Here is a 13,519-nt window from a genome sequence, read left to right on the forward strand (position 1 = left end):
TTCACTGGCATTTATTTTATTTAAGCTGTGTTTTGTACTGATGCCTCTTGACGGTGAAGACTGTCTGACTTTTATAGGGTGAGGGTTGAATGTGTTTTAGTGGTTCTGCAGTTGTCGCATAAATGGATCCAGTGTGTTGTGCTGGTTGTCTTCCCAGAGGACTAGTAGTTTTAGAAGGCTGTGCTCTGCATTTTAAGCATGCTGTCAAATGCTATCTCGACTACATTCCCGATCTCATATTCGAGGCTTTTAACTGGGAAGTTTGGCAGAATTTTTAGCCCTTTCTGAGTTGCGAGCTTTCACATTTAATTTCTCAATAGTGTCTGCACAGATGCTCTGTCTCTGACTGCCACACAAATATATTATAGACAGTAAACTAGATTTGAGAATGAGTACTTGCTTCCTAAAGAGCAAATTTGCTCAACCTTATAACCTTACCCGTCTAATATGTCGTACTGGTGCACGTCCATTAGTGATATGGATGATGGTGTACAGTAGATACTGTATCACTAATTGACCCTTTTCATGTCAGTGTTTCTCAGAAGCGGAAGTCGTCGTAGTTTGGTAAAATTCAATAGGTGAATGAGAGGCTACATTATATATATATATATATATATATATATATATATATATATATATATATATATATATATATATATATATATATATATATATATATATATATATTGTGTGTGTGTTCCCATTTGCTCATACAGTCAAGTCAAGTCACATTTATTTATATAGTGCTTTTTACAATCCAGATTGTTTCAAAGCAGCTTTACAGAGATAACAGGAAAATAATGCAACAAATTTTGTTTCCAGAAGAAAATACAGTCACAGTCCAGCTTAAGTAAGTCCAGTGATGTTTCATTTTTGTTGTAAAAAAGTTATTAATTTAGTTAATTTATATATATATATATATATATATATATATATATATATATATATATATATATATATATATATATATATATATATATATATATATATATACATATATATATATATACATATACATATAATGTATATATACATATATATATATATAGCCACTCTGGAGTAAACCGTGATGCCATCATCGTCCAGCTCAGTTCAGTTCTCATATAATGGTGTCAATGCAGGCAGATCAATATTATTGTTGAATATTAAATTAAATGTTAAATTTAATGTCCCCAACTAAGCAAGCCAAAAGGCAATGGCAACAAAGGTGGAAAAAGGCGACCATGGCAATGAACCAAAACTCCATCAGGTGACAGAATGGAGCCAATTGGATTGGAACAATCAGAATAATATCCAGTTCCATCTGGTTGAAATTCGGAGTCATCACGCCGGTATGGACGGTATATAGCAAAAGAAATACTCAACAATAGTGTTTTCATGACTTTCAAAAAGATGGGAAAATAGAGAGAGATTGATCATTTCATGCAAAAGTAATATAATACAAAGTATATTGTTATATATTTTTATATTATTTACATAGCTAATTTTATAATATATATTTGTATTATTATTTATAATATAATATTTATATATATATGCATATACACATGAGGTGTGTGTGTGTGTGTGTATATATATATATATATATATATATATATATATATATATATAAATAATATAAATTGTATATTTGTATTTTATATATATATATATATATATATATATATATATATATTCAATATTATTTAGCATTTTGCAACCATTTCTTACTGTGATAATGCACTGAAACAACGTCCCTGCTTATAAAAATCATGTTTATGCATGTTTCAGTTGGAGGTGAATTTTAAAAGGTTGCAAAATGTCATCACTGTTATAATTCGATGTAAAATTACATTTCCTTTGACTTTCTAGGTTTTGGATTTTCCTGAGGATCCTTCCCAGTATGCTGGAGGCTAACATGGCTGGTATTCAGTGTGTTCAACTTCTCTTCAAATGTTGATGGTCCTGGACTATTCCCACACCTCACTGACCTCCTGTAAGCAATGTAAATGGATGTTTACAACACAGTAGCTTTCACAGTAAAAGCTTTCCCAGTTTGTTCATCACTGTGCAGCCCTTAGGTGCTCTTATCGCTTCGCAATGATACATTTCAGAGTGTGAGCTGCTGTTATTAAGCCATATTTAGTGAAAAATAGTACTAGTATTTATACACTTTAAACAAGTGTTCTGCTATGTAGTGGGTATCAGAGGTATATATTGATAGGTTTGATCTCAGTTGCATTTAGGTACATTTAGTGTACATTTTTAGCATGTTACAGTATTTTGGCCTCTGCGCTTTACTGCAATACTTCACTCCAAAACAGAGGCCCGCAGGAAAGCTGTTCCCCCGTCTTCTTCAATCATTCATAGAAAGACTCCAGAAGTATGACGCAACAGCTCTCACTGTAATTCCAGCCTCTCCAACAATAATTCATTTCTCCATATGTGAAGTTACTAACTCAGTCTTGCTGTTTTTTTGTGTTATGATGGAAATACCCTTATTGTATACAGGTCTCGGTTTAAGCCAATAAAGACATAAATTTTTTTCTTTACTTCCCACAGAGCAATCTTCAAAAGTTTTGAAGACTTAGCGCAAGTCATTTGGACCAGTTTTTGGTTTGTTTATTGTCGTTTTTTCGAGCTCAACATCCCGGGACCCGGGATAACCATTTGTTTCATATAAGACATACAGGTTTGGGACGGCATGATGGTGAGTGTGTGCGTGACAGAATTTCATTTTTGGGTGAACCATTTCGCTAACAAACTTTGAGAATCTTTCATGCTGTCACTGTAGAAGCAGAAAAATTGGTTAATTAGAGTTAGAAAAAACAAACAAAAAAAACATGTCCAATTAATATAACAATATGTCGTTCATTAATGTGACAGTGTGTTGAATGCAGAAATACAGTGCAGTAAATGCATGATCAATTCATTTCCTTTTAGTTAAGAAGCTTTTGGCCATTTCTGAGATGTCCCATGGGAGTCACAGGAAGTGGAAATCGACATCCACACAGAAAATGCACAGATAGAAACAATCCTGAGGTCCTGTTCATGTAGCTGAATTTCATTTTAGTATTTTTCTTTTTATTTCCTTCTTTTCCTTTCCTTTCACTTCACCTCTCTTCTGGATTTCCACCTCGTTGCTTTTATCACCCAGAGAAGTTTGTGAAATCAGTGAATTATTGATGTTTTCGTACGGATCTGCTCTTGTACTCCATGCACTGGCACTCTTCTGCTCTCCTTGTGTTCCTACATGAAGCATAATTTCACAATTTAGTCTGTTTTAATCTCATTCTGTTGAGGCAAAATATGTAACTCAACATCTGAAAATATCCAATTTAAAATTTGGCCTTATTTGCTACTCTAAGATGGCATGAAACTGCATGCACGATAACACTTACATAGATTTGTTCTCTTTATTTTTAATCTAACCTCTTCCATTGTTGACCTGTTTTGTTCCCAGAACACATTTGAAGACTCCAGCTGTAACACATCCATTGAAGTGAGGATCCAGGAATCAATTCTGCCGTCATTTTGGCTTATCTCACTCAATCCCAGTGAGTTCCCCTTATATGAGAGTACCTGTTTTTTTCTATTCGCTATATTGAAACTGTAATACTTCCACAGAATCAATCGTTACGCCCTGAAAACCCCTTTAGTTCAATCCTCATAACAGATGCTATCACTGGGAATTACACTAGCTATCAATAACTATTTCTTATTTCATGTAGTCTTTGGAGGTGGCCAAGAGAGTGTTTCATTTTCAAGTGAGACTTGATCAAAAGGATTGACGTGCCAAAAGAGACTATAAATTTGCTATGGAGTTGAAATGTGTAATGTTTGTGCCACTAGTGGCTCCAAATGGAATTGCACACCCCGTCAATCTGTCCCTAACGTGACACTTCAGTGAGAAATGTAACACCTGCTCTATAATTGAAACCAGACTATGTTTACATGCATGTGTGTACTGTGTACAGTATGACATTACATTAAATGGTTAATTCCACAGGGTAAACAAGACAGAAATACCAATGCAATCAAATCCCTCTATTTTAGGTAGAGCACAACAAGCCATTCAGGACCCCAGTCACATGCATGTGTGTTGCATCCGCAAGACAGCAGTGGAAAGCGGAGTCATTATTAATGCTAAATGGATGAGTGTCAGTCTGCTGAATTCAACCTTTGTCCTCATGAATAATGCAGTATGTTGACTAAAGAACAGTTTGCGAATGTAAATTAGTGGTTGACTGATATGGGTTTTCAATGGATTATGCCATTACTGATATCTAGAGATCAAGATGGCTGATTACTGTATACACTAATGAAAGGTTTAGACACAACTCATTCTTTATTATTAATATTTCCACATTTATAATAATAATAAGTCATTACAACTATGAAATTACACAAATGGAAGAACGAGAATTGACCAAACCAATGAAAATTTGTTCTTTTTGTCTAGATTCCAGCTCTACACAGTCTGGACATTCATCAACCAGCTTCATGTAGTGCATGCTGGGATGCTTTTTGAATGGTATGTATGCTGCACACTTGTTGACTGCTTTTCCTGTGTTATCCTTACCAGTGGGGTTATGTACAACAAATATCTGTATTCTGTAAAACAGGTTGCATCGCCTCCAGTTCAGTTCTTTTGTATGTGCTTCATTAAATATAGAGCCGTTTTACTCGAGATACCTGCAAAGATTTTTTTTTTTCTCACTAACATTTAGATATTTAAATTGAATAAAATGCCAACAATAAAAAGAACTAACTGGGTTACCTGATTACCTTAAAAGTCCATAGATACTGTATCACCATCAGCACATACTGTCATTAAAACTTTCTCTGACAAGCAGATGCAATGAGACCTGTTTTTCTGTTTCTTCATGTGACATTTGACATAAAGCCAATTAGAATATTAGTTTTGCAAAGAAATGTATAACGATTAATGTCAACAGAAACTATTTTTTCAGACAGCATTTAAGAAGTATTTAGATTAATGGTTCTCAGCCTTTTGGACTTTTGACAAGACCCTCACATTGTCAACAATATTTTTTTTATAAGACATCTTTATCAAAACATTTTTATTCACAATTTATGTCTTGGCCAAAATAATAAAAAATAATAATATAATATACTAAAATAATATACTAAAATGCATATTCATAAAAATTGAGTTTTAAGATTGTTTTAATTGACATTACTTTTCCAGTTCTAGAAATAACTAGATTATTAGGCTACCTCATATATGCAGGTTTTTCAAGAGAATTTTTTTGGGACAAAAAAAATAATTTTTTCTAGCAATAGCAAGCTATGTGATCCCACCCTCCCTTCAGAGCGTCTCCAAAGCCACGCCTCCTTCAAAACACTTGACCACGTACAGCCAGAGCAGTCTGCAAAGCGTCACGAGAGACGGCGTTAAACTACCTCATGTCTTAAAGAGCATAACATTACAATAATAATAAACGTAAACAACTTAAAAGTCATTACTTGTACCACCTCACTGCTGCAGATTCATTTCGGCATTGATAGCGTTGCCATTGAAACGCATCGAGTCTGAAGACATGAACAGCTCCGGGTAGAACGTCACAGGTTTCCATCTTGTAATTGCGGTTATGACATGGCGTGAATGCAGCATAAGCTCTTTGCTTTGTTACAGGTGGAACTGTAAAAGTCGGCTGCTGTTTGTTTGTGGCGCTTTGTGACTGTCTGTCCACAACTCTGCACAGCCTTACCTTACTTACTGCGCTGATGATGTGTGATGTCCACACGAGCAGGGTCCATGGAGGTATGGAGATACATATGTGGACAGGCAAGTGGGACATCGTATCATTGCATTCGGACCGTTTGCATTTTTTTTTGTCCTGAGACTTCCACAGAAGTTATACTATGTACGTTGTACATTTTTTATTATTTAGACCACTTGTATTATTGATTGCTATCAGGATGTGAAGAGTGTTTCAACCAGTATAACAAAAGTTATAAAAACAATTGCCTACCCTACCTTTAATACGTGTTTTGTCTTATATTTCATAATTGCATCGCCTTGGGTGTTTGCTGAGGCTCCCTAGTGAGCCCCGGCCCCCCTGTTTTAAATAAAAACATTTAAGATCATGAGAAACACATTTTCAGTCAAGCGTGTCCAAACGTTTAACTGATAATGTATATACTGCAATTTTATAATGGCAAACGAGACATACACAACATTGCTGAAATTAAATTGGACAATATCGTGGTTCAGTACATATCAGTAATGTAAACCTCACATAGCATCTCCCAGAGCTTTCTCATCTTTTCCCAGCAATTTTCCTTTCAGACTCCTTTCAGAAGTGTGATGGACACATTTGAGGAAATTGAAATAAGAATGAAATTCTCATGCTACTCCCACTGCCGAGAGAGGTGGAGCAACATGAAACTATCTGTTGAAAGAGGAGAGGATGCAATGTGTCTGAATGCAGTAAGCTGCAACAAAAGGCACAAGTAGACTGTGTGATGATCTAGTATTGTAAGGTTGTGTGAAACCTGAGCTTTTGCCTCATTCTCTATGACCCATTGTAGGGCAGTATGCATTTGCAAGAGATATTAAGCTTTAAATGGATGTGTATAAGTGTAGAGAGAAAGTGAGAGAGAGAGAGAAAGAGGGTGGGGAGGTTGAGCAAGCAAATGAGAGAGAGAGAGTGAAGGAGAGAGAGAGGCAGCGCACGAATGCAACAGAGCAGCGGAGGAGAGGAGAGAGAGGCAAGGAGGACTAGGCGTTACGGTCGCTCCTTCACAAGCCGCATGCGAGATGCTAGGACTGCTGCAGAGAGATTGCCGTTTCTTTCCTTTTTTCTTTCTTTCTTTCATCAGCTTTCTGTCACATTGAGCGCTTCATCTTCTCGTCTATCTCAGAGGTAACAAGTCTATGAAGATAGATCATTACTTATCGTTACTGCTGGCAACTTGCTCGACTTTTTTGTGTCATGTTATTTACAGCACTCATTGATTTTTGGAGTCACTTTAGCGTTTATATTGTAGGAAATTTAGGAGCACCTTCATTCGCGTAAAAAAAAAATAGAATAAGTTGAATAATGCGTTTTGCTTTAGAGCTGCATTAGTGCTAAAGTAAACCCTGAATTTACTGTTCATCTCCTACGTGCATGTTCTTGTCTATGGTGCAGGAGGTGTAGAGTAATGCGTTATTGATTTTTGATTGTGGGAGCATGTTGTATGCATTATGTTGGGACTGGGCTGGGTCACCTGTCCTCCGCCAGGACCCATAAGGGCAGGCGTGTGCTTATGTGATGCTACCCTAAAAAGTTTGTGTATTGTTTTACACCTGATTCTGCTTTAGGGAGATTATTCATTCATACAGAGACATTTAGATGCAACAGGAAGTTGCATTAGCTTAGAAGTGGGGAAACACATTATTGATTACTTATTGATTGTTGTGAACGTGAATGCCAAAAATGTCCTTGTATTGCATTCATAAATGACAGTTCTCTGTGCAAACAAAGCATTTTGAAAAAAAAATTGTAGGGTAGTATAAATAGTTTTTATGCACCATTTATATAAGAGTTTAAATGTGTGTGTGTCTACTGCATATATAAATCAAATGTATGTATTTATAATTACATATACACACATATATATAGCTATGTAGCTGTAATGCCACACCTTTTTCCGTTTAAAGTATCAATGAATGTAGCGTGAGAGAGATCTTATAAACAGACAGTGAAGCTTGTTTATTTAAACAGTCTCTGACGTAAAACAAGCTAATGAAAGTAGCTACTGTGTACCATGTTGCTTTCAGGCGTCACCTAATGTTTTATGTTGTTTCATGACAGGTGCATGAAGGAAAGGCCATACTTGGAGTCCAGGTGTCTGTAGTTCTGAGATCTCCCACTGAAAACCTTCTCAGCCCCTTGAAAGATTGAGTAGCCACTTGAAGCTTGAAGAAAGGAAAGAAAAATAAAGGCAAGAGTATTGAAACTGCATAAAAAGAAGGTAGAACGCCTACAACTGAAAGAATGGACGTAGCAGAGCAGAAATAGTCTCTTGCTAACTTCAGAAAGCCTCATCACAGACTAATAAAAATTTGAAACGGCACAGCGCAGCAACAAATCAGTATTCTCCGGCAGAGCCTGCAAGATATGGCCGAGAGAGTTAACCCTTTAGATGGCTGAACTGATTCTTTGAACAGCCACAATCTGCAAACACACTGACTTGTGAATGATGAATTTGAATGGGTCATTTCAGGATCGTTTTTGACAAATGGAGATCCTGAGATTCAAATGGCTTTGACACTTTGACAGCCCCAAATTTTTGTAGCTGATAATGAAAAAATTCTCAGAGGATTCCTTCCTAGTCTATTAGATGTACAGACAAACCGAGAGACGTATAACTGACTAGTCTGAGATCCTCAGCTCGGATGATTAGTTTGGAAAGACTTTTTCTGGTCCAGAAAGGTTCAGAAAATCTTCTCAGGGCTGACTGGCATTCTCCTCTTTGGCGTATTTGTTTCAGTAACAACGTTTAGCCACCAAATTAAAGATGGCTGCCGGAGTGGCAACATGGCTACCTTTTGCCAGGGCAGCGGCTGTTGGCTGGCTTCCACTAGCCAAGAAAAACATGCCCAAACCGCCCGTGGACAAAAAGAGCCGCAACGACGAGATCCTCTTCGTAAACGTGAGCGGGCTCCGTTTCCAGACATGGAAAAACACGCTGGATCGCTATCCCGACACTCTGCTGGGCAGCTCGGAAAAGGAGTTTTTCTACAACGAGGACACTCAGGAGTATTTCTTCGACAGGGACCCAGAGATGTTTCGCCACATTTTGAACTTCTACCGTACGGGTAAGCTTCACTACCCCCGGCAGGAGTGCATTCAGGCCTTCGATGAGGAGCTGGCATTTTACGGCATCGTGCCGGACATTATCGGAGACTGCTGCATGGAAGAGTACAGGGACCGCAAGAAGGAGAACCAGGAACGTCTGGCTGAGGACACAGAGGCCGAGATGGCGACGGACACCCCACTGCCGCCGGAAAGCACATCTCGGGAGCGCTTGTGGCGCGCCTTCGAGAACCCCCACACAAGCACCATGGCGCTCGTTTTCTACTACGTCACAGGTTTCTTCATCGCCGTCTCGGTCATAGCAAACGTAGTGGAAACTGTCCCCTGCCGACCCGTCAAAGGCAGCAAGAAAGACTTGCCTTGTGGTGAGAAGTACACGCTGGCGTTTTTCTGCATGGACACGGCCTGCGTGCTCATCTTCACGTTCGAGTACCTCATGAGGCTTTTCGCCGCGCCCAGTCGCTGCAAGTTCATGCGCTCGGTCATGAGCGTAATCGACGTCGTCGCCATCATGCCCTACTACATCGGCCTGGTCATGCCTGAGAACGAGGATGTGAGTGGCGCGTTTGTCACATTGAGGGTGTTCCGCGTCTTCCGGATCTTCAAGTTCTCACGTCACTCTCAGGGCCTGCGGATCCTGGGTTATACTCTGAAGAGCTGTGCTTCTGAGCTGGGCTTCCTCCTGTTTTCCCTTACCATGGCCATCATCATATTTGCCACCGTCATGTTCTACGCAGAGAAAGGCACCAAGGGAACCAACTTCACCAGCATCCCAGCCTCCTTCTGGTACACCATAGTCACCATGACAACTCTTGGGTAAGTTCATTCCATTTTTACCTGCAATTGTTTTGAATATGCGATAGATTGATCTTCTATACGCACAGAGTGACTATTTCGCAACTGTCGAGTGTTTGTTTGGACTGCAGTGAAGCGGGTTCCATTGTAGTATTTAAAAAGCTAAGGAAGGAGTAGATGAGATCCATTAAGAACTTACTGGAAAATTCCCGTGTGATCCAAACCACTTACTGCTTCATTGCTCATTTATGATGCTGACAGTATTCTAATAGAGAAGTTCCACCAAAACTTTTGCAGTGAAGAATGAGTTTGAATATGGACATTTTGGTATTGCAGCAGCTTAGGTAAGAAACCTGCCTATATGTAAAAAATAAATACAATAAAATTGCACATTTTTAAGGTTGGTGAATCATCCTTGCAACAAAAACCAAAATATGTACCTTTGAATTCCTCAGTTATGCCCTGAAACCTTCTCCGTAGTGAGTCATTTACTCATAAACTGAGCCGTGAATGAGTTATGTACTGTTTCTGCACTAAACTCTTCAGCCACGTCTCTGTCCATTGGTTTGCTGTCAGTCTTTAGGGAAGCAGAGATGACAGAGTCCAGTTTTCTCTTGTTCATTGATACAGATCAATCCCTCGAGTGATAGATGAAGAGTGAAATGCTGTGTCACTGCATTTGAGAGGAGAGGATGAGGAGGATAGATGAAGTGTAGTCATTTTGTGTGTATGTGTGTTTATTTTTACAACTTGTTCCTAAAACATTTGGCTGTTTTGCAAAATGTCTCAATATGGTTTCTTTTTTCCATGTTGTTGTTGGGTAGAAAACACCCACACAGATGCAATGAGTATCATTCAGCACTATAGCACATGTAGGCTGTGTTTGAAATACCATAATATCATAACATACTACTATTTTTTCCAGTATGCACTAAGTATACTGCACAAAGTATGCTAGTTTTAAGCAAGTTTTCTGCTTGGAACAACTGAATGAGCTGCTGCATTTGGCAAACAAAGTATATACACCGTAATAACACGCTTTCTGAGATACAGAATCCCTCATTGCAATGTGCATTTCATGACCTTCCATTTCCAGTGTTACAAATGAACTGGCAGCAAAAATTACTTTGGTTTTCAAACCAGTGTTCCCTAAAGACTAATGCCATTGGTTGAGCCACTGAGGTACTAGGATAGAGTACAGTCTTCCAGGTTCTGGAAGTGAAATTCCCATTATTTTTCACCATATAGAAATTGATTTTGATGATTATATATAGTAACTATATAAATTGATGAAATATGATTCTATCGTATCCCATCAGTCAGTGTAATTTCAACTTTTTTTTTTAAATTGAACTACCTATAAATAAGATAATAAGATAAAACTATATATATATATATATATATATATATATATATATATATATATATATATATATATATATATATATATATATGTATGAAATGATCAAGATCAATAAAAATAATTTGGTTGGCTGGCATTTGCTGTTCTTTGCGAAATCTTTTTTTTTTTTTACTTCAAATCAACCTTTGTAATATTTTTAGTATTAGGAATATTAGGTTTGGCTCATGAATTTCTATTCTTTATTAAATATTTATTTGAAATCCCTATATAATGAAAGTGGATGGTAAAATTCCTACTGGAAACCAATGGGTGCAAGTTGATGGTCATTGCACTCTGTATCATAGACTTATGCCCCAAACTCATATTTGTCATGTTTATTGTTGCATATACTGCATACTGTTTCACACACTATTTGTAGTTGCATGCTGTTTACATTGGATAAGTTGGTACACAAAACTGTGGCATTTGAATTTGGTGCAACCGCATTTATGTTGTTTTGGACAGTGGGAGCGAATAATGAACCTAAATCTTGGGTCTTCCTCTGCATTATGTAAATGTAGGAAATAACACCATATTACTCTTAATATTTGAGCTAATCGTGCAAATGTCAGGAGCTGCGTATTAACACTTTGAAGCAATACATCATCCAGTTATTGTACATTATCTTTGCACACACATATTACCTGCCATCGGGTTTTTAGCGTTTTTTCATAAAATATCATGTAGACTTTTAACATTAATCTTCAGTGGTTTCTGCAGGGATGTTGATCATTGGAAGAGGACGGTAACCGTATCTGTGCAGAGTTATTACTATCTAGAAGTCTACGTATTTTTTGTAAAAATGTGTGTGACATGATCTCTTCCACCTAGAAAGCGAAATATATAATCTGTATTATATTATTAGATTTGCCTACCTCATGAAGAGCAATTCAGAAACATAATTATGGTTCTCAAACAATGTCAGATGTTCAGATGTTTGATCTAACAGTATTATGGTTTCAAATACTGCAAACCATCTGTAATGTGTTTATAGTAGTCGCTGTTACTATTGCTCATATAAGGCTGATTTGAGCAAAGTGGCTATTAAACTTTTTTCCACGTTTTTCATGTGTGATGGTTTAAATTGTGTGGTTGGTTGAGGAATGGTGTGGTATTTTGTTTATAAATGATACAATTTTATGATTTTTCTCGTAGTGGATGATAATATAATACCGTGTAGTAGTTTTGAGTGGGAAAGTGCCACTCTCTTTGTCTCTAAAAATGTACATAGTTTAGATGTACAGTCATGATCATTGATGCATTTAAACTGGTTGGTGACATTGATATTGATTTTATGTGGGTAAAAACAAAAAGTTGTGATGTAAAGCAAAGCACAGGAGTATCTGTGATGCCATCCAGCAAATTTAAAACCTAATCAGTGACATTTTACCCTCAAACTAATTACTTTTACATAGACCTGGCTATGTGACCGTTGTATAGTCTCCAAAGGAAATCAAATCTGGAAGCAGTCATGTTGGAACAACAAAAGTAATGTTTTCAGTTTTCAAATTCAGTGCTTTCTGTTTGCATTTACTATTTTAATATTCATGAAAAACAGAGCCACAAGAAGTATGGCATTTTAACCCTATAATCATATTCTCCAAATATAATTATGCACTTCTGTGGTTTGGAAATCCCGGGCAATGAAAAAGCAAATAACTCCATCAGGTTGCATGCTTCAGCGTGCATGTTAATGAATGTCTGAGTTGAATATATTTGTGGGTGTTCCTGAAGTTACAGTAGAGAGATCACCTGATGCATTAATGTTTTCTTGGGTTGGGTTGATTGGCCGTGTTCCCTCTGGTGATAGCCGGATAAATGCTCTGCTTTAGCCTTACTGTGCAGAAAGAAATGCATGTGCTCAGATCAAAGGAACGAGCAAAGACTCTTTAGAGACTCTCAGTGAGTGCAAGATTCGATTGGCCGGTCCGTGGCGGCAGATGAGTGGAATGCACATTACCAGGGCTTTATATCCAACTTTACGCTTCCTCTCCTTTGACCTTGACAGGGCAGCGTTTGGAGCAGGAGCTGCTGAATTAAGATGTCTGCTTCATTCCATTTGGATACTGTGTTAAATGTTTAATGCACCCTCTGAGTTATTATTAAATGCAACCTGGGTGAAAGCAGGATACAATACCCTGGTATGTAAGAAATCCGAAGCAGCTCGTAAATTATGGGATCTAAATAAAGGATGAATGAATGGACGGATGGAAGGATGGATGGAATGATGGGGGGGGGGGTGGATGGATAGATGGATAGATAGGGCTGTAAAAGTGAAGATTACAAAAGAAAAGTTTAAGAATGAGAATCTAGAAGGATCTTTAACACTGTTAAAGATACAGTTATACAAACTTTGGAAAGAGAACATTGTTTGCATTGTGAACATTATTGCACAAAGACAGGTATGCAATTGTGTTGATGGGGATATAACAAGATGCATTTCTAGTTTCAACATTATTTGTTCTTCAGACATTCTTCTTTAAAAGAAAAAGACGTTACAGGCATGCAAACT

The 13,519-nt window shown here is 37.5% G+C and overlaps 1 protein-coding gene across 1 annotated transcript in view; it reads left to right on the top strand.

The window, feature by feature from the left end:
* Positions 1-8,511: 8,511 nt before the first annotated feature.
* kcnd1 (potassium voltage-gated channel, Shal-related subfamily, member 1) overlaps positions 8,512-13,519 on the top strand; it is a gene marked incomplete at both ends in the record, with an annotated part of 53,745 nt that continues 48,737 nt past the window's right edge. Inside the window, one exon of the mRNA XM_081350121.1 lies at positions 8,512-9,626. Within this exon, the coding sequence (XP_081206247.1) occupies positions 8,512-9,626 (1,115 nt within the window). The remainder of the gene's footprint in view (positions 9,627-13,519) is intronic.

This window comes from Scardinius erythrophthalmus (genome assembly GCF_964197995.2).
Source record: "Scardinius erythrophthalmus genome assembly, chromosome: 20".
NCBI lineage: Eukaryota > Metazoa > Chordata > Actinopteri > Cypriniformes > Leuciscidae > Scardinius > Scardinius erythrophthalmus.